Below are 23,106 nucleotides of genomic sequence, written 5' to 3'. Positions count from 1 at the left end.
AAGCGTAGGAAGCATTCCTTCCTACCTTACTCTTCGCCTTGAAAACCGGTGTTGAGTCCTTGGGGAGTCTGGGGATACTTGGTAGTGGATACCCTCCAGAATTGTTGGTAGGGTGGTGATTTTTTAATATTTGGTGTAGGTAGTTTGTCGGTATTCTGGCTTTTTTTGTGTTGTTCGTGGTACTGCGTTCATGGCAGGGGCAATGTCTGTGCTTTACTAGCGCTTGGTGAGTTCCTCGCTGTAAGGCCTCCACTATGTAGTAGGTGACCCTGGTCTTACACTCACCTCTACTAAGTTGAGAGCAGCTGTGCCAGAGGCAGTCTTGTCTGCTATAGCTCTCTTAACAGGTAAGGAAACAACAACCATTATGTTAATGCTGGTACGATTTTTCTGTTTGCTTGCTTTCATCAATTATAATTGCAATAGTTGTTCATCCATGAATCCCACCTCCTAACAACGTGGGAATCAGCTATGTAATTACTTGGTAAGTTACTTAAACAAAAACGATGGTTTTATAATGAAGTAATGTTTTGTTTATACTTGCAAAGTAATTACAGAATGGGAGCCCACCCTCCCCCCACTCATGGATGAAAAGGCATAAATAAAATTGAGCTTCTTTGCTGAGTTGTTTGCCTATTCCCCAGATAGTGGGCAGGGTACTGACCTACACCAAGACAAAAGAATCACTTCCGCAATTTTTAAAATTTAGCTACCGTACTTAGAAATAGTTAGCTATGTAATTACTTGGTAAGTGTAAACATTATTTTATTATAAAAATATCATTTTTCAGCAGTAATCACCAGATCATCAGTGTACAGCAACTCCCACAGCTCTTCATTCCTGATCTCTTCACTCAACACATCCATAACCAGTACAAACAAAAATGGGTTTAATGCTGACCCCTGGTGTAAATCAAACACTAACTTCAAACATTTTTTGTTTCCCCAACTGCTGTTATCATTTTTGTGCTCATTCTTTTATGTATCATCTTGACCAGCCTAACCAACTTTCCTGGGACTTTTCTTTCCTTAAACACTAGAACATCACTTCTCTTGGATTCTGTTGTATGCTTTCTCTAGGTCTGTAAATGTACAATAGAGCTCCTGGTTTACCTCTAGCCTCTTTTCCTGTAGTTGTCTTAATGAATCTTGCCACTCTATTGTGAAAGCTGTACAAGCAGTCCCTGGGTAATGGCAGGGTTCTGTTTCTGGCCAAGCACCTCTAACTGTAGGTCAGTGGCAAAAATCCAGTTAACGACATCACTAGACAAGCGCCATGAAACCGGATCACCATTAACTGATGCCGCCAGCAAGTGGGGACTGCCTGTATTTCTCAGATCAAAAGGAGGATGGTAGTTGGGAAATTAAAAATTAATAATATTGTTTAGTCTGGAGTCTGAGACATATACAGGCAGTCCTCAGTTTGCAACAGTTTCGGCTTACAATGTTCCAAGATTACGACACTTTTCAAGTATATTCCTCAGACATTATTTTCAGGTTTACAATGCATGTTCCAGGGTTGCGATGCTGATCCACCAGAAGGAATATATTTGACTGCATGTAATGTTCAACCCCATTTTTACTGTACTATATATTAGAATTTTAGTATATACCCCGTAGTATAATGTTTTGATTCTGGCAGTGAGCCTAGGTTGTGTTAACAGTTGCTATTGTCGCCTTATCTAAGAATCTGACATCTAAAACTAAGAAGTTAAAAGCTTAGAATATGCCTATAAAATGTATAAATAATCAGGATATACACATTTCAAATAATTGTTAAGTAACTATAAAGAACAATAAAAAAAAAAAAACTCCCGACCTTCTTTTGTTTACGATCGTTTTGTCAACATTAGCGAATACTGAAAGATTGCCGCAACCACTTTTAACTAGTGCACGGTATAGTGATCATGCATTTTTATTATCGCTCTTCAACCTCTGAAACTACCTAACAGTATAATAACCATTTATTTCTAATCTGTAATTTGTCTTTAACTAATGGAGATACCAACAGCTATAATGAAACATATAGTGACATAATAACAGAAGAAGAATTCTAGAAAATATTTGCTAGCTTCGATGATTCACAAATGTTTATTTTTTCATTAAGTGTGTTGCATGATGTAAGTTGTTCAATTTGTAGCATCATTTTACCAAAAGATTAAAAAAATATACATGATTCTTTGTGAATCGTAAAGGAAGTTATCAGCTGTCTTTCTTGTTCATATCTGAATTTGTGCCAAAAAGCCATGATCAGTTCTTGCTGAGGGATTTGAGAATATTTCAATTCTCTCCCTCCAAGACTCTATAGCTGATGGTCACAACTAGATGGATGCTGTTGTGCCCTTGGGAAATCTTGCGATAATATCTATGTCGATGGCAATTTGTTACGACTGGCTGGCGCAAGTTATCAAGCAAGGGAAACGGGGCTGACATTCAAGAAAAACTGCACATACAGTATTAAGAGCAAGTGCTTAGCACTATCAGTCTGTTTACCTCTTTTCACCTTGGATGTCACTCACAACTCCATGATATTTTCTCCCTTGGACCTATGCTGGCTGCTCAACATGTTGTGTAGCTGCCTGAGCTACACTTGGATAGAATAGCGCCTCACCTAAGGTGTACAATGGCAAAAGGTCAGTTGAATAAATGGTGACTGGTTCATTTGCCTTCTCTTCATTTCTTTTGTCCAGTGGCGCACAGCTGTGTACATGTTGGTCATGCTAGGTGCAAGGAGTTAGACAACAGAACGTCTTGTCTCTGAACTTGTTAGTAGTCAGTATGTGTGACTCCCTGCATCTCCCTTTCATCATCAGGGGTGGGTATAGGGCATTGGTATCTTGGGTTTGTATCAGAATAATATTGCTACCTATACTGAGCTGATCTTGTTGCACACAAGAATCCTGGTTTTCAACATTTCCAAGAGCAAAGCTACATCACAGTAGTACAGCGCCAAACTCTGGCAAAGGGCCCTATCCTCACATATTCCAGGCTGAACAAGTGCTTACAGGAGTCACATTTTTTTTTTTTTTTTGCTTATATACATAGCCAGGATACTGACATTTCCAGACAGCAGGAGCAATACCAGTCATTTTCTTTGGATGGTACCCTCTACCCTGAGAAATGAGGTTTGTATCTTCACAGAAACAGAACACAAATTCAAGGTGATTTGCATTTTTCTTACATATGCAGACTTGAACCATATCATAATCCCACTTCTAACCAACCCTGCATTTTTTCCTGTTGCTGAAGAAAATAGGAACAAATGCAGTGTTGGTTAGAGGTGGGATTATGATGAAAAAAGTTCAAGTCAGCAGATCTAGGAATAATGCAGTCAAGTGAATGGGTGGTAACCCTACCCTAACTGATACATTTGCTTGTTACCAACTTTCACTGAAAGATATACTAGTACATATTCATATTCATTAAAAGGCTTCAGGTTTGCATGTCTGTAAAAATTGCAACACAACATAATTTGTTGTACATACTGTTTTTCTAACTCATCCTCTTTAGTACATTAGCAGTTCATCTTGTACCAGATGTAATTTGGCTTTAATTTGTTTTTTATTTTAATTTTTGCAGGTATTATCGAGGCACACATGGTGTAATTGTTGTATACGATGTTACGAATGGCGAAAGTTTTGCGAATGTGAAACGATGGCTTCATGAAATAGAACAGAATTGTGAAGTAGTCAACAGAATATTAGGCAAGTTTTTTCATCTTTTCCTTAGAAATTTTGAAAATATTCCTTTTTTAATTTAAGATATTGGTGTTCACTTTGCTTGGCTGCAGGTTACTGTTAAATAATTTAACCAGAGCACCAGGCTAGAAATCTGAATTATCTTACTGCTGGCCCAAAAAGTTTGTTCATTTACAGAGTAACTTAATCTCATCTAGCATGTTACTATTTTTAAAATTGATAATTTTATAAAAGTAACTTACCAAGTAATTACTTAGCTAACAATTAGCCTTGCACAGCATCCTAAAATTTTGAAAATTTGCGTGCAAGTGCAGTTGCAATGTGCAGGTGACAGGTCCCACCCCCACCACAAAAAAAAAAAAGCAGGAAGCCGCAAGCGACAGTAGCCGAAAGCATCTTCTTCTTCATGCCACGGAGCCAACAAGACTTCGTCTTATGCTTCCTATATTCATGTTTGCCGCTTTCTAGTTGCCTGAAGTCGGTGATGTACTCACTTTAGCAGATTTTCTTTCTGTGCTGTTGTATTATTTTGGTTAACTTTACCTCATTAGTTTTGTTCTCTTAGTTAGTTTGTATGTCTGATTCTAGTTCTTCCTCTCTTTGCTATTGCAGCGAAGGCTGCAAGACTAGACTGACCAAGTTATGCTATGATGCACACACGAGATGCACCAAATGCAGAGGTCAGGTTTGTGCCAAGAGAGCCGCCCCACATGTGATGAGTTGTAAGGAAGTTGGTATGAGGAAGGCCGCTAGAGCCGAGAGTAGGGCCTCTATTAGTAGGGACTCTTCTCCTAGGCCTCTGACAGACTCTGGGTTGCCTCTTCCTTCTACTCCTGGGAATAATCTTTCTCTTATCAGCCGCCCTCCTCTTCCTCCTCCTACTCCAGTGGTCGGCTCCCATGCTTCCAAACCTGATGCCATTGCCTGTCTCGAGTCGAGGATTAATAACAAGTTTGATGCAAAATTTAACCTAGTTTTAGGTTCCGTTTCAGATTTGGTAGCGTCCCTTAGGGTCCTCAATAGGATAAGGTAGGAGAAAGTGAGTAGTGACAAAGTTGCAAAAACAAATTCCTGGGAGAGGCTACTGTATCCCTTTCTCAGAGACCCCTCCTTTAGTCTCATTGCCTATTGCATTGACGGCGTATACTCAAGAGGATCTGAAAAGCACTTGGCCCTTGCGAAGGAAGTGTCATCCCTTCTTCAGAAGTAGGCCATAGAAGAAGTGATAGAAGTCCATTACAATCGCCTCTTTGTATTCCCCAAGACATCGGGGCTGGAGACTAGTACTAGACGTAAGAGCTCTCAATCGCTTCGTGGTAAAGACCAAGTTTATGATGGAAATGAGCCAGTCAGTCAGTCATCCATTCATCCAGGCAATTGGATGATCACCTTAGACATGCAGGACGTTTATTAACGTATTCCAGTTCATCCAGTGTCAAGAAAGCTTCCAAGATTCATCTTCCAAGGGAAGGTCTTCCAGTTTTGGTCCCTATGTTTTGGTCTTTCCATGGCACCGCAAATATTCTCTCAAGTTCTCTCTTCTCTTGCCAAATGGCTTCACCTGAAAGGCATCAACATCTGTCTGTATTTAGACGACTGGTTTCTTCACTCGCCATCGAAAGAACAGTGCACGAAGGACCTTCAAACAACACTTCATCTCTCATGAATTGGGAATCCTGCTAAATCTTCAGAAGTCCCAGTTGGGTCCGTCTCGTGAGATTCTTTATTTGGGGATGATTCTATGATTCTCAACTCTCGGACTTCCAAGGCTTTTCTGTCCTCAAAGAGAATTGCAGGTTGCATTCAGTCAATCTCCAAGTTCCCTCCTCTCCTGTTGTGCTCAGCTCTTCAGTGGATGAGTTTGCTAGGAATGCTTTTTTCCATCAAGACCTTCATTCCTCAAAGCCAACTGGGACATGAAGACTCAACCGGTCTCGACGATTTTTCCTATCACGCAAGATATGAAAACCGATCTACGATGGTAGCTACCAGAAAGAAGATATTCACAGGGGAGATCCCTTCTTCCCCCAAAACCCAACCTGGACTTTTACTTGGATGCTTCGGATCTGGGCTGGGGAGCCCCTCTAGGATCTCAGGAAGCTTTGGGGACCTGGTCCCTAGAGGAGACGAAGCTCCACATCAACGTCAAGGACTTGAACGCCATTCATTAGGCCTACATCATTTCTTTCTCATTCGTGTGCAACAAGACAGTGGTTGTGCATGCAGACAACACCATAGCCTTGTCCTATATCAAGATACATGGGGCATCCCACTCCTTTCCCGTCTTTGTCAGATGCCACAAGAACTTCTCCTGTGGGCCCATCAACTTCAAGCTTTTTAAATAACGCCTTTATCACCCGCTTCATTCAGGGGAGTTAATTGTCCGGGCAGACGAGCTGAGCAGACAGAAGCAAGTGCTTCCCACCTAGTGGTCTCTGGACAACAGAATATGCTCCGACCTGTGGAGATTTGGGGCAGACCACTTGTAGACTTGTTTGCAACATCAAGGAACAACTGCCTTCCTCTGTTTTCCCAGCTTCGGACCCTAGAGCATGGGTGGTGGACGTGCTGCTGATTACTGGATCTTTACGTTTTCCTTCCCTTCAGCCTAGTCAGGAAAGTTCTGAACAAGTTCATATCTCACAACAACGTCTCCATGCCTGGAACCCCCTGGTTTCTGGCCCACCCCAAAAGTAATGTTTTCGGGACCTTCTGCCATCTGCTGGTTGGACTACTTTCAAGGACTGTTTTGGCTACTCGGACAACTTGCGCTTCAGAAGGTACCATCAAGGGTTGTCCACGATTGCTCTGACAGGATTCAGACTTGGAAAACTCGTCAGAGCAAAGGAATTTTCAAGAGCAGCTGCAGAAGCTATTGCAAGATGCAGATGTCAGTCAACTAGTAACGTCTACCAGTCAGAATGGGCAGCCTTCCGTAGATGGTGCTCCAGACATCACATCTCGTCTTCTGAGACATCTGTACTAAGATCGCCGATTTTCCTATGTATTTAAGAACCTCCAAGAATCTTTCATCTTCCCCTATTAAAGGCTTAAAAAGGTTATCGAGCCATGCTTGCGTCAGTGTTTAAGCATCATAATCTGGACCTCTTTACCAATCAAGATGTTCATGACCTGTTGAAATCTATCGACACCGGTCCAAGCAGAAGCAGCCTTTACTTTGGTTTTTCTGCAACCTGGACGTAGGTATGAAGTTGCTTATGGGCCCTCTGTTTGCCAACCCCTCACGCCCCCCCCCACCCCCCCCCCCCCCCCCCCCCCCCCCCCCCCCCCCCCCCCCCCCCCCCCCCCCCCCCATCCTCTTGAAGATCTTTTACGAAAGACGCTTTGTATTAGGGTGTTAGCTACTGCTAAACATGTGAGTTAGCTACATGCTATTGATAAAGAGTTCGGATTCTCGCAAGGTGACGCGGTCTGCTCTTTCACATTAGGCTTCTTAGGTAAGAATGAGGATCCTAATAAGACATGGCCCCAGTCTCTTTATATAAGGAGTTTAACTGGTATCCCGGGGTCGGACGAAGAAGAAAGAGCTCTCTGGCCGGTCAGAGCACTGAGGTGTTACCTGGAGAAAACAGAGATGATCAGGGGATTCTCAAGTAACCTCTGGTGTTCGGTCAAGAATCCCTCCCGTCTGCTTTCCAAGAACGGTCTCTCGTTCTTTTTCAGAGACTTAATTATCGAAGCGCATTCCTGGTTACAGGAGGAATTGCTTCCATTGCTGAAAGTGAGAACACATGAGGTCAGAGCTGTGGCCACTTCTCTCGCCTTTAATTGTAACTTGTCTCTCTCTGCGATACTTCAATCAACCTTTTGGAGGTGTAAGTCGATATTTGCGTTACATTATTCGAAAGACGTAGAAACAGTCTTTGAAAATTGCAGTACCCTTGGCCTGTTGGCAGTGGCTGGCATGGTGTTGGTTGAGGAAGTATAAGAGGGACATGAACTGGTTTTATGACATTTGCGTACCAGACATTTGTGTCCGGGACATTTGCGTACCTCCAGTATTATTTTGGTGTTACCTTATTTTCTCTCTCTCTCTCTCTCTCTCTCTCTCTCTCTCTCTCTCTCTCTCTCTCTCTCTCTCTCTCTCTCTCTCTCTCTCTCTCTCTCTCTCTCTCAATTACACCTTACCTCCATTCTAAACAAGCTGAAAGATAGTTACCATGAATAATAATAATAATAATAACTATCTTTCCTAAAGCAAAAGGGTTGTTACTATGAATTAAACACAAGAGTTGCTTGGTAAACAAGCTGAACAATAGTTACCATTAAAAAAAGCAATTCCAGTTCTCCCCAGCGGTGTGTACCACAAGCATCTATTGGAGTTAGGTTTTCATACATTATTTCTTATTTCGGAAATAATGGCTAAGTTCTGGAAATCTAACACTGGTGGAAAAATATTTGTAGACAAGGAAAATTACAGCTACCACTATCATAAGAAAAACTGATGAAACAAAAAAATACTGGAGGTGTGTAGTGCAATCTTGTAAAGCAAGAATTCATACAGTGAACGATGCAGTTACGGCACGCCACAATGAGCATTGTCATGGCTCCTCAGCTGCAGAAGTCAGAGCACAAGAAGCTATGTCCCATTTGAAAACATCTTCAGTGTCAACATATGAAACATCAAGAAGTCTTATTGGAGAAACGGTTGCTAAAGAAGATGAGTATTCCATTTCAAAACTGCCATGTTTTTCATCAATGGGAAGAAATATACGTCCATGGAGACAAAGAGCACATAATGCACCCCCAATCCCACGGCAAATAAATAATATTGAGATTCCGGAATCCTACTGTTTTCTCGCATCTGGGGAAAAGTTCCTGTGCTTTATTCTGGCATAGATGACAAGAACAGAATACTGATCTTTGCAACTGATAACGGCTTAGAAGATTCAGCAAATTCTCCTAACTGAGCAGCAGATGGCACTTTTAAAGTCAGTCCATCAATATTTTTTCAACTATATTGTACCCATACGCAAGAGGATACTTTAGTATTCCCAGAGTTTTTGCCCTCCTCCCGGGAAAGACAAAGGAAATATATATTTGTCTTTTCACATATTTATTGCAACTTAAACCACAACTTAATCCAAAATCTTATTAACTGACTTTGAGATTGGAGCTCAGAAAGGTTTTATTGAAAAGTTTCCAGAAGCATCAATAAGTTCAAGTCTCTTTCATTTATCTAAGTCTATTTTTAAAAAAATCTGTGACCTAGGATTCAGACAATGATACAAAGAAGATGAAGCATTCAATTTAAAAATCAGATGTTTTTCTGCATTGTCATTTCTTCCTTTTAAGTGATGTCGTTGAAGGTTTCATTGACTTATCTGATGATACTGATTTACCATCAGAATTTATCACGTATTTTGAGATGACTTATATTGGCCAACTAAGAGGAATAAGAATGGAACCAGTTTTTGCTATACCATCATGGAATGTTCGAGAAAGAGTTATTAACCAGTTGCCTAGATCTAATAATAGTTTAGAGGGATTGCATAATGCCTTGCAATATTCTTTATCCTGTCAACACCCCTCTATTTGGAAGTTAATTGAAACATTGAAAAAGGAGGAGCCATTGCGTTAAAGAAAAAAAGCGACTTTCAACGAGGAATTCTTGCACGGCAAAAAACAAAACTGCAGAGAGGATCTGGGCATTATTGGATAAATATTCTCCTGAAGACAAATCAAGTTTTTGAAGAGGATAGCTCACAGTATTCATATATTTTGAATTATTATTTAAACTGAAATTTAATTTTTTTTAACCTTTAATTGTTATTACTATTTGTTAAATTTGTAATATCTTTTTTTAAAACCTAAATGAATAAATTTGCAATTCCAACAAATCTATTTCGTATAACCCTTTAATATTAGGTGTGATTACTACCTTTGCTTTTTTATATGTAGGGTAATAATCTTTGAAAAAAGTCATGGTACGCAATTATCCAGGTACGCAACTGTCCGGCCACCACATAAACTATCTCCAATCTTTTCCTTGTGTCAAGGAATGTCAATTTATTGAGGGAGCGCAGGGGGGGGGGGGGGGGGGGGGGGGGGTACCTGGTACCTGGAGGAACAACCAGTCGGTCAGTTGGTTATTGTCTCTTAGTCGAGTTGGCATAACACTCGTGGGGTGACAGGATGATTCTCTGGTTTGGTTATTTTGGTACTGCGCCCAGGACAAGGGCATGCCTTTTATCCTGGGTCTTGTCAGCATTCAGACAGATCTCCTGCTTCAAGACTTACACCGATGTAGAGACGAATCCCAGCTCACTGCCACACCACCACAGGTTAAGATGGACACCACCAGAGGCAACGTCTCCCGCTGTAGCTCTCTTACCAGGTAACCAAGCAACAAGCACTTGAGTTCAATAATAACGTTCCTTTTACGTTGGGTTAGTTTAGTCCATTCATCCCTCCCCCCTTGCAACGTGGGATTCAGCTAAGTAATTACTTGGTAAGTTACTTGTATAAAATTTATATTTTATAATAAAATTAAGTTTTATAAATATACTTACCTAGTAATTACTGACTCAAGCCTGCCCTCCTCCCCTCTGATTTTCATAGACTTGATAATATAAATTAGAATGACGCTATCGGCTGATGTCACTCGCGAGTTCCCGCTGAGGTGGGTGGGACCAATCACCCACGCATTGCTTGCAACAGTCACTTTTGCGCAAATTTTTTAAATTTAAGGATGCCATGCGAGGCTAATCGTTTGCCAAGTAATTACTAGGTAAGTATATTTATAAAACTTCATTTTATTATAAAAATATAATTTTAGTAGAGTGGAAGCAGTGAATGCTGGTTACACATTATGTAGTTGTGTGTATATTTATAGGTAGATATAGTACTTTGAATGAATATAAATTATATCTATATGATGAATGAAAACTAAAGAGCAGTTGTAATGAGGTGAAGAAATAGTACTCAGTGGTCGTATTAATGTATGTATAATGAAAATTATATTCAATTATTGACCAGGGACAGTCATGATGATGCTTATTCAGATGATTTAGAACTATCAGGTGATTGAGTCTGAAAATTTTAGTGTCAATTTTAGCCACTTGAAAAGGTACTATGTGAAGAGGCTACACATAACTTTCCAGTTTCCAGGAAGAGGTGAGATTTAGTTGTCTCCATATCTTAACAGTTGTCTGTGAAATGGTTGGTTTATTTTATTTATTTGTGTAGTATTACTTCTGATCCAACCTGCACTGCTCTTTGCCTTTTTTTCAACTGCCCTTTTGTCTGTTTTTGTGTAGCTGTCAAACTTTGACTTTTTCTTGCTCCAATATTCACCCTTCATTTGAAGATTAATCCTTTGGGCCACCGTAAGTGTTTAGAAATGTGACTCGGCTGTCTTGCAATAAACGCTATAATAGTACTTTGCTGATAATTCTGCTTTTTATATATATGGTAAAAGAACTGCTTGTTGGAAGACTGTTGTACTGCTTTTTTGTAATTTTCCATTTAGTAATTTTCAGTTTATCAAGTACTATAATAATGTTTTCTGCATACATTTCAGTTGGCAACAAAAATGACTGTCCTGATAGGAAAGTGGTATTGTATGAGGATGCTAAAAGATTTGCTGATCAGATGAACATCAGTCTCTTTGAAACTAGTGCAAAGGATAATATTAATGTTGAAGAGGTGAGTAAGAATTTTATTCTGGTGGTTGTATTTCAAATTCCTTGTTGACACTGATCCTTTTAGCTGCCTCTGTATGAGAAAGAATGGTATTCTATTGTGATTGGTCCACTATCATATAATCGTAGTTTAATAATAGAAGTTTAATGAGTGGATATTTGGGAACATTAACTGTTCCTGTTAGAAAAGCGATTATGTGTTTTAGAAGGAAAATATAGGTATGTAATTGTAGAAAATACATTGTTGTAGACACATCCTGTACAGATTACAGTACAGTGTAGTTATTTTGCATGGGTTCATGTTGTTATTTTCTGTTTGTATAAGGATCTTTTTTGTATAAGTGACTGACCAAGTAATTACATAGCTGTAGTTTTCCACACATGGCAGCCTAAATTCAAAATTTGCAGGTAGTGCTCAGAGTAGGTATACAATGCGGCCCCAATAGCACTTTGGAATGTTACAGAGAAGGTTTGCATGGCCCTGCCTTACAAAGGTATTTTCTTGGCGTCTCGTAATCCTGAACGTTCCACAACTTTAGCTCCTAGTCTCCAGTTCGCATGGTGGTGCGGACCGGAGTGCAGGCCACTTGCCTCAAGTAGTGGTGAGTGCAATCGTTTACTAGATACGATTACAGTGCTCCCCACTTTTACGGGGGAATAAGTTCCAGAACCGTCTGCAGAAATGCAAAAATTCCCTCTTGAAAGGCTCATAACTGCTAAAATTTTAACATTTCACTGCTTAATTTTATTGTTCAAATAATAATATACCTTAAATTATCATACTAAAACAATTTAATAAAATTTCAAACAAAAATATACCCCAAACCTCAGTTAATTACCCTTTTACAACTGTTACTACTAAGTGTATACGCATCCTAAAGTGTTAAAACAAGGATTAACTCATTTTTAAAGTATTGACATTAATGTAAATTTTAAAATATTATTATTATTGTAGACAACAATATGCCTATAAAATATTTAATACAAATAAAAATATGTCTTTCAGAACGTTTGACAACTTATCAAGTTAACCCTGTACTGTTATACATAATATTAGCCGTTGTATCACATAGTATCGAAGTCATAAAATGTTTAAAATGATCACTAATTCACTTTTTTTTTATATTATAGCAACACTGTTTATTCACTAATTACCATATTTTTTCTTATTGTGTTCATGACTAAATACAGATTATTATGATAAAAATAATTTACAGCAGGGCCCGTGGATCGTTGGTATGCACCAATAGTTCATCATTATACTTGTCTACAATTATATTTAAGAAATGGGGGAAAAAAACAACTTTTGTTTTCTTTTCTGTCAGAAATAAGTAAAAAGTACTATAATTAGACAGGATAAGTGAGTTTGGTAATTTACTGGCTTGGATTCAGAAAAAAGCATTCTTCTGGGATTTACCAGTGCATACATATCAATCAATTTTTCATAGTCAAATATCTGTGTGTGTAAAAATACCAAAGAACTAATGTCTTGGCTCATGGAATTACGATAGGGATTCTTTACAAATTTAAGTGTTGAGTTTTAATGTTCAACTGTTGCACTTGTTTCAGCAGTTACAAGCAAAATGCTGAATACTGTGGTAAAGTTAGAGAACATTAAATTGCTACATTCAGGGTTGTTGATTGTGGTGGCAAGACTGTCTGGTTTACTTTCATGATTGACCCACCACCGTGTCTCCCATATTCTCAGCTCACATTAAATGAAAAGGCATCTCCGAAGCATTGCATAACTTCCTCTACACTCATCATCTTGCAGTTTTTCCAAGAACTATGGCAAAAGTAATATTGCTTTCACAGAAGCCTTGGTGACATCCCCAAAACAGTCTATCCGATCTGTTATGGCATTGTCTAGAAAGGGAATGAACACATTTCTTTTGAAGTATTCTTCAGGGTGGTTGTCCGAGATGTTGCCCCTCATTGTTTGTCTTTTGCACTGACAAGGTGTAATAATTTCAGTACTAGCTTCATCTGCCATTTTTTTTGCATTGTATGAAGGTAGATTTATACTCATCATCAAAACCTTTGATCTGATCTGCTGCTATTCCTCTTGGGACTAAAGGGAATATTCTGATAGGCATTAATTAGATCTATTTCGGTTTTCAGAAGCGTCCTGGCTAGTGGTTTTGTGAGTGAGAATACAAATCTCCATGATTGAACTGCTGTATGAATGAAGATCTTGTAAGTATAGAGTACAGCCCATTTACCTCAGTCACAGCTTTACCTCCCCAGTCTTTTGCTTCATTGGTCAGAATGTATGTAGAGTATTCCAGAACTAGGTCTAATTGTGATCTTTGATATGTTGATGCCATTGGAAATACATGTGTAACACATGCTTCAAGCTGCCTCTACCTCTTTGGGGAATACATGAAAAATACACCAAGAGACTTACCATGTTTGTAATTTGGTGGACATTACAAGCCATAGATACTATAATTAAATTTAAGTCATGTGATGAACAGTGATAATACTGAGCTTTAGGTCCCCCGCCATTTACCTGCTCCATCACGTCTGTGAGCGGACATATTTGTCGGTCAAGTCCTGCCTGGGTGATCTCATGAATGATTTGATCAGCTATAGCATCACCAGTTAAGGTCTCACACTGCATAGGTGAACAGTTTTTTCACAAGTTTCCCATCTCTTATATATTGCAGGGCTATTCAAAGTTGTTCCCAGTTGGATACATCCCTTAATGCATCAGCCATGATCCCAAAGTAAGGTCCTGCATTCTGAGATTTGATTTCCTTTAAAATTTCAGCCTGTATGTACTGTCTAATGCAGTCTAGCAAATAATTTTGTGCAGTTATATATATGTACATTGCATTCAGTGCACGTCTTGAAGTGTTCAGACAAGACACTGTCTGCCTTGCTAGTCAAGGCTAGCAGAGCTTTGAAGTTTCCCAAGTTCCGTTTACTTTCATCGACTGATTGGCCATCATCTCTGTGAGCTCTCAAAGCCAGTCCTCGATGTCCACAGAATTCAACACAGCCTATTATAGAAGCTAGAATTTCTCTGTTTTTTCTGGATTTTTTCCTTTGCTGATTGGATTCTCAGCTGTTGATGCAAAGTTCATCATCTGGGCCACTGAATCCACATGATATTCTAACACTGCACGTTCCTTCATATCAGACACTGCATCTATCCAATTCCTAACTAATTATCATAAGGCAAGTATTTCACAGACACATGAACGCAAACACAACATTTTTTAATCCTGGAGAAACCCTGCAAAGGTGTGTTTTTTTTTTTTTAAGGGTAATGTATTTAGCTTACTTTAGAAGGGAATTACACAACTTCTAAAAATACTAGATTGGTTGGTCGGAAGGGGGAAAGAAGAGAGAACTATGTTTGGTTGGAAGGGGAAAGCAGAGAGAACTATGTTGTATGTATGTAATCTTCACACACTACTTATCACATTTATTTCCTTTTTCAAGGGTAATGTATTCAGCTAACATTGAAATGAAATTACAGTAACTTTAATTTCATTTAAAAGTTAGCTTGATATTTCGGGAGTATGATAAGGGTCCTATTTAGTGTTCAAACTCTAGAAGTAAGCATTTATTAGCATTTTTAGAGACTATGCAAAACTTACGCGAAACTTCTCCTTGCCCAAGGGGTCTGGAACCTAACCTCGCGTAAGTTCAAGGTAATACTGTAGTACTTGGTAAGTTACTTTAATTAAAATTATATTTTTATAATAAATTGAAGTTTTATAAATATACTTATCCAAGTAATTACTAAATCAGAGCCCACCCTCCTCCCCTCTGAATTTCATGGACTGAGCGGCAATAGAAAAGAATGATGCTGTAGACGTCTGTTCACTTGCAAGTTCCTGTTGCGGTATTAGGTGGACCTGTCACCCCTGCATTGCAACAGTCACTTGCACATGAATTTTTAAAATGTATTATGCTGTGCGAGGCTGACTGTTAGCTAATTAATTGTTTGGTAAGTATATTTTATAAAAACATTCATTTTATTATAAAAATATCATACAGGCAGTCCCCAGTTATCGGCAATCCGGTTTATGGCGTTGTCTAAGTGCCATGAATTGGTGATTCAGGGCGCCTAACGGGACAAGTTCCGGTTATCAGCGCCATGAGGGTTCTTACGGCATTCCTTAAGGGTGCTTATGGTGCCGATGACCAGTTACCAATAAAAAATATGGCCTTTTTAGACTATTAACTTGGAAGTGAATTTCAATGAGTAATATTAATTTGAAATCTTATAAAGCTTCAAACAAATTTATTAGCTGGGTTGTATTGACTAAACTTTCCGCAGATGTTCAACTCATAGACAACTCATAGAATCCTTTCTGAGCAAAAAATGAGAAAATTAAGTTTAATTATTGGCTGAAAAAGACCCTTGTAATCTTATGTTCTTTACGCACTTGGCCACCCAGTTGACAAAATTTTATCAAAAGTGCTGTTAAACAGTTTGAAATTAAGCTAGACCACTGATTATGTAACATAGTACATACATATAAACAAATTATGTTTGGTAAAAAGGTAAAAAGGATCTGTAACAAATAAACAAATTATGTTTGGTAAAAAGGTAAAAAGGATCTGTTGTTACTGTGAGGTTTATTTTTTAGCACAGTAGAACCCTGGGCTTCAGCCATATTAGAATTTAACATAATTGTATTTTTATATGAAATTTTGAGTAAATTTTGCATCAGAGCTTGAACAAAAAACCATAATCAGTTACCAATAAAAAATATGGCCTTTTTAGACTATTAACTTGGAAGTGAATTTCAATGAGTAATATTAATTTGAAATCTTATAAAGCTTCAAACAAATTTAATTAGCTGGGTTGTATTGACTAAACTTTCCGCAGATGTTCAACTCATAGACAACTCATAGAATCCTTTCTGAGCAAAAAATGAGAAAATTAAGTTTAATTATTGGCTGAAAAAGACCCTTGTAATCTTATGTTCTTTACGCACTTGGCCACCCAGTTGACAAAATTTTATCAAAAGTGCTGTTAAACAGTTTGAAATTAAGCTAGACCACTGATTATGTAACATAGTACATCATAATAAACCCAACATTATTTTTGGGGGGGGGGGTAAAAATGTAAAAAGGATCCTTTAACAAATAAACAAATTATGTTTGGTAAAAAGGTAAAAAGGATCTGTTGTTACTGTGAGGTTTATTTTTTAGCACAGTAGAACCCTGGGCCTCAGCCATATAGAATTTAACATAATTGTATTTTTATTATATGAAAATTTTGGAGTAATTTTTGCATCAGAGCTTGAACAAAAAACCATAATCTGACCTGATGAACCATATGATTTTTGTAAACTAAATAGCTTCAGTCAGTCGCCGTTAGTTTTTGCGCTGTTGGTGGCATTGTGTTTTTTAAAGTCAGCTCACTCTCTTCCTATTGTTTTGTGCAAGTACACGCTTGTAGAGGAATATTTTCCTTAATTTTTGTGGCTTTCTGTACTGTATTTTGATTCAGTCATGGGTCCCAAAACAGCCATTGCAGACAAGCAGAAAAGGAAAATGGCAAGAACCAGAATTGAACTTATGGAGGAGATTATTGAAAAGCATGAAAGAGGCATTTGTGTGACTGACTTAGTGTCTTATTTTTAATTCTTTATTATTATTATACTGTAATAGTAGGTTTTTCTTTAAATATTTTATTATCAGCAACAAGTTTTGTGCCTACCCATTACAGTACATGCTCTACCTAGCCTAGGCTGTGGCGGTTGGTCAGCCATCGGTGATATGGCTGTATTGGACTTAGACCAGTTTTTTTTTATATAGTATGCATTTAAAAATAAAAAAAGGACTTCATAATTTAAGTGTAATGTTTTGTATAAAAAGGCAAGGTTAGGGTAATAAGTGGTGGTCAGGAATGGATTAATCCATTTTCAGTTTTTTCTTAGGGAAAAAATTTATTCAGATTTTGACCGAAATGCATCTCAACACTTCTTATGGAATGGATTAGTGTTGAGGGCTGAGGTTTTACTGTACTTCGTTACTATTATTTTTCCTTAATACACTTTAAAATAATAGTAAATATGAATGTAGTGTAGTAACATGTATTTAGATACATTAAGTAGAATAATTTGTTTGGAACTATGGATTCAGACAATTTAACTGGAATTCATGAATATAATCACTGGTGTTACTCATAGTAGTATTCTTGGCCAATTACTATTTATAATAGTATACAGTACAGTGTATCTTGGCTCACGAACAAATTGGATTACGAACCAAATGTTCAAAAAAATTTTCTGGTTCGCAAACCATGCTTCAAGCCATGAACACACAAACATCCCCAGAAAGGGTTCATTGGAAGTACCAAACCCTTTTTAAAATCTTTTATTGGTCTTTTTAATGTTAATTATTTACTCTTACTGAATGAATAGTATATTGAAAAAGGAATGTTGTATTTCTTGTTGTGTATACGCATACAGCTAGAAACGGCTTATTTTGCTATGAACAACCAACCAAATCCGATAACAAACAGCAATTTGCTTGCATTTCAACATCGTACAATATTAAAAAATGACTATACGTAGTATGTTACAAATGATGTTAAGTAGAATAGGACGTATATTTTTTACATTACTATATCATTATTTGTTATGGAGAAAAGATTGTTACAGGCATATACTGCTAAATTTAAGCTGCAAGTTGTAGCTGAGGCTGTGCCAACGACTATTATCGTGCATTGGCAACATAGATAAAACTCCCACAAACTTTTGTATAGTACTACCATTTAATTTGACTATAAACAAAATTTGAGAGAAACATGTTTTAGTCAAACTATTTGGCATGAAAGAACACATTTTACTGTTTTCACTCTGATAAAGAGATATATGTAAAGCTCATAGTATTTACTGATGAAAAAATTCAACGTTGGAAAAAACCATCGAAAACGTTAATCTGTGGATTTTTACTCAATAAACATGTTCCGAGTGCAAATTTCGTTCACAATACATATTCAAGTGATATTTCGACTTGAAAACACTTCGTATAACGTAAAATAACCTTGTCCAGTATCAATACTAGTATCTAGAAGCAAGAAAATTGCTCTGATTTGTGTTCAATACAGATTTCCAAACCAAAACATTGATTGCACTTTGTATTTTATAATACATTAGTAATATGGAAGTACCTAATTCAATGTTATTGGATGCAGTGAAGTAAAGCATAACTTTGTGCCAGAAAACCATAAAAAAATGGAAAGAAAATAGTGTTTCTGAGGTATGGACAAATTATTTCTTTTTACAATATTTTAAATGGGGAAAGTTGATTCAGGTTATGAATTTTTCGAGTCATGAACACCGTCCTTGGGCGAATTAAGTTCATGAACCGAGGTGCCCTTTATATGCAAATACTGTTTGGATTAAACATTGAAAGTAAGACTGTTGCTACAGAGGTGATGCTACTTGCACCACTCCCAATCGCCTGAGTATAGAATTCTTTCTACTGAATCACTTAGGGCAGAGTTTTTAGCTAAAATTACGTGCAAAACTCAAAAAGATTGCTGACGATTAAATCTTAGGGAAACTAGATTCGCCCCATGGAATGCTATCCAATCTTTTTGCCTTAGAGCTGAGAATGATTTTAAGGCGTAAGTTTTTCTGAGAACTTAAGAATTACAATGTAACTTCTTTGATGGCGAAGAAGAGGAAACACTTTAATGTTCTGGTGGGGGAAGCCCTCTTCACTCCCTCCTCGTCATCCATTCTCAACACGTGCCCATACCACCTGAATCGTAACTCTTATCGCCTCTGTAATCTTTACTAAGCTTGCCATTCTTCTTATTTCATCATTTTCCTATCTCAAGCAGCGATAATCTCATAATCCACCTCAGCATTCTGATCTCTGTTCTCTCAAGCCTTGCTCCCTCTTTTCTTCTTAGAGCCCATGTTTCCAACCCATACATTAACATTGGTCTTATCACTGTGCTATAGTTCGTTCGTCGTATTTATACGGCACTCTGGGGGCGGAGCCTACGGCGAGCGTCACAGACTCGCGAGATTTCTAGAATTTCTTAGATGAATCTAGATGAGGTATTGCATCAGAAATCGCGGCGTTTCTCACGTCCCGACAAGATCCACAACACTCCTGCCGATTCTAGAACCATCATGATAACAGGTACCTCCAACACACTGCGCTAATGCCTCCTTGCTGCCGAACTTCTCGAAAATGCATTCTCCTTTCCTTTATCTTTCTTTGCTAGGAAGCAATTACCATCACAATATGACAGTTTGATGTGTCAGCACTCAGACAGCTATCTTGGAATTTATGAAATTTGTCTGAGCGGATATCTTTCTGTGTAATTAAAATTTGAAAATCTGTATTCCAGATTTTTATACATACTTCATTTATGTGAAGGTCTGAACAAGGTCCTTTACCATATAAATTCCATTCATGTATAAAGAACAACTATGTTAGTTGCTGCTAGTACTTGAAATTTTTAATTTAAAAGTGAAGAGGCTGCTATTTGATGTTTTTGGCCAAAGTTATGGATGTTATATCTCATTTTCCATTTATTAATATCATAGCCATATTCCGATAAATTAGGATTTTCTTCTGAAAACAGCTGACACTAATAATTACTATTAGCTCAGTCTGGTTAAACTTATTTAATTAGTAACTGATTTCTTTTATAATAGTTCCATTAGCTCATGAGGCAGGTTAATTATATATGTGGAATATTATGGCAAGTTATATTTTTTCAGATGTTCACAGTAATGACTAGGATGGTACTGCAAGCTAAGAAGGAACAGAAAGACAGACAGAATGCATCAAATGACCCTGTACGACTCCATAGTACTAAAAAGAGCAAAGGGAAGCAGAAATGCTGCTAGCACTCATACAGTAAGTATGCTGTACAGTTGTTGAAACGTTTTTATTATACTCCAGGAATAGAGCAGAATTAGGAAATTCATAATAGCTGTGGCATACATCGCTGTTCATTGTTTACATAGGGCTTTATTTTTAAATAAAGGCCTTTGTGATTATAATATGGTTTAAACGGACTACTTTCATTAAATGTAAAATATCATATATTGCTAAAATTTCTTTTCAGTGTTCATTTCATCGGAACCAAGGGTGGTGGTGCGTGTGGCATCACAATCGCAAGAGTGATTAGATTTTTCTCCTAATTTAATGTATGAATGCTTTATCTTTTGAGAGGTATTTTATACTTCACATAATGTGCGCATGGAAGTGTATTTTTGTGTGAGTGACTTTGTGTACAAGATTATGTAAAACTATATGAAAGACTGATTAAATTTTTCATCTTTTATTCAGATTTAATTTATTATCAGAAACCTATTATAGAAAATTTTATGCAAGAGTCTGTATTGTTAAGCTATTAAGTTTTTAGACTAGTACACATATATATATTCATGTGAAATGAATGTTTGTCTATCTTCTATTCAGTCATATGCTAATTTGTGATATACTGTAATAATGTAATGTTAGTTTTTTATACTCATAGATTGATATTTTACTGTCAGATGCACATTTAATGAATTTCTAGCTTTTCCCATTGTATGTGTAATGTTATCATTACTGTACTGAAAAAAATGGATGCTTCCTGTAGGCTGTAAGTTTCAACATTGAATTATAGGTAATCAAGCCTTTTTATTTTTGCTTGTTTTTTCTTTTTTTTCCTTGAAAATTTTTTTAAAGAGAAACAATCACTGGACAATGTTGTACAAATCTTTAATGTCTATTTTATGATGTATGCCACGGCAAAGAAGTTGGAGCCATGACCTTTTACATTTGATGCCTCCCAAACATCTAGCACAACTATAAGGAAAGCACAAGTTATCAATTTCTTGCATCTTCATCATATGTAACTTATCAGCTTGAAGGCACTAGCCATTGAATCTTTGCCGTATGTTAAGGAAGATTGATATTTTTCTCTGATGTTCAATACAAAGAAGCAGTTTCACAGGGCTTCAAGATGTTTAAATACTCTTCATCTTTAGACAGATGCACTTAGGTCAGAAGCACTTGGAGGACTGTACAGTATGTGGAATTTGATCATTGTCATAGTAGTGCAGTCTGTTTCATACACTTCACTCATTTGTTCAAACTTTAGAAGGTGATCCAGTGAATGGATTTTTTTGTAGCTGGGGCCTCCAGTTGAAGCTGACAGATGTGCATCAGAACTAAAGGTAGAACCTGTATAAAAGGGCAATAGAAGAAATATTTTGATAAAATGGACTGCCTATGCACAACACAAGAAAGGAGTTTATGAGATACTCCTCAGATTATAGTGTGCTTATAATTCAGTATTTATAGAATAATAGTTTGCATGATGTGTATCTCTGTTGGAGGTTGTTTTTTTCTTTTTGTATGATTTGTGTACATAGAACAATGTTCATCATTTTGATGTATATTTGTCATCACTTCATATGACTTGCTTCTTCATTTAATATAGTTCAATTCATTGATTTCTAGACAATAGTTCTTAGATAAATCTGTGCATATTCAGTATCTTTTGGGCTCACTCCTCTCTCTCCTTCTCTCTCTCTAGAAATGACATTCCTTGTAAATCCTGTATTCTTTTTTATACATTCTTTGTGGATTTAGGTAACATTTCTGTACAATATTTGTTTTCTCACTTTTTTTTTTGATCTCATCAGTTTTAATATGTAGTGTTTATTTCTAATAGCCTTGGATGTTCCAATTTCAGTGTTGCATGCTCTTCTATCTGGTTAATGTATAGTGTTGGTTTATATGATTTACTAACAATATCTAAGGTAAATTTATGTGCTTAACAACAAGAAAATGTGTTTCTGAATAAATTGTGGTTTTATGTTATATACTGTCTTTTTATTTGAAATGGCAGCCACAATACTTAATGTTAAAGGCATGAAAAATTTGTTATCCTACATTGTTATAGCAGTAAGGGCCATATAATGCTTGAAATGCATATAGTGTTTTATGAGTTTGCCCTTGTAAGTGAAAAGTAAACCAATTGTATATACATATGTTGCATGATGTCTCACGGTTTTGGAGAAATATTCAAACTGCTCATGTCCTGACATTAGTAAATGAAATATTTGTACATTCCAAGTAGCAATTGTTGAGACAAACTACAAAAGCATTTCCTAAACAAAAAGATTTCAAAATGCCAGTTTCTTTTGCTAATTGACAGTGTCTGGTTTTTGTACATGAGAGCATTAACCTCTTATGTTTAGTCATTGTGAAGTGTGAAGTGGAAGTCAGTGGACTTCTTATTCATACAAACGTCTTTCAAGTATTGTGTGTGTGATTACTGCTGCTTTGAATTTTTATCTCAAGTAATGAAAAGAGCTTACTTGAAGGGCACGTTTGACATAAAGTGTAATTTTTTAGGTATACATTTTAATTTGCTATAGTTATTTTTGGTGAGAATTAAGACTGATATTTTCAAGAAGTTAACATTTGTATGCATAAAGATAGAAAAATTTTAATTATATGCCAAGCCTTATGTATAAACCCATAAGTAACGTTAGAAGATTAGCTATACATATTTACTTGTAGGAAACATTGCATATGATGTGTCAGAAGAAAACCTAAAGCAGGGTTCAACATCATTATCATGATTGAGGTTATGGTAAATACTTTGATGTCTGTGTAGCAAGTAAAAAATGTACAAATTTGTACTGTCTGGATTTATTTTTCCATTTATGCCGAAGAGACTAGTAAAGGTTGAAGGCCAAGCCTCTCTTGGCTACTGTGAGAAAAAGAAAAGTGTATGCTCTTATA

At 37.1% G+C, this 23,106-nt stretch overlaps 1 protein-coding gene and 1 pseudogene across 1 annotated transcript in view; one reads left to right on the top strand and one right to left on the bottom strand.

Annotated features, from left to right (window-relative positions):
* The window catches only part of LOC135215661 (ras-related protein Rab-35-like), a gene marked incomplete at its 5' end in the record, with an annotated part of 28,856 nt that extends 8,209 nt beyond the window's left edge, over positions 1-20,647 (top strand). The window contains 4 exon segments of the mRNA XM_064250606.1: positions 3,579-3,703; positions 11,241-11,365; positions 20,079-20,217; positions 20,429-20,647. Coding sequence (XP_064106676.1) covers positions 3,579-3,703; positions 11,241-11,365; positions 20,079-20,207 — 379 coding nt within the window.
* LOC135215662 (ras-related protein Rab-35-like) overlaps positions 1-23,106 on the bottom strand; it is a 113,955-nt pseudogene that overhangs the window by 57,248 nt on the left and 33,601 nt on the right.

The sequence above is a fragment of the Macrobrachium nipponense genome, chromosome 5, assembly GCF_015104395.2.
Source record: "Macrobrachium nipponense isolate FS-2020 chromosome 5, ASM1510439v2, whole genome shotgun sequence".
Lineage (NCBI taxonomy): Eukaryota > Metazoa > Arthropoda > Malacostraca > Decapoda > Palaemonidae > Macrobrachium > Macrobrachium nipponense.
This window is presented reverse-complemented; position numbering and strand designations above follow the sequence as displayed.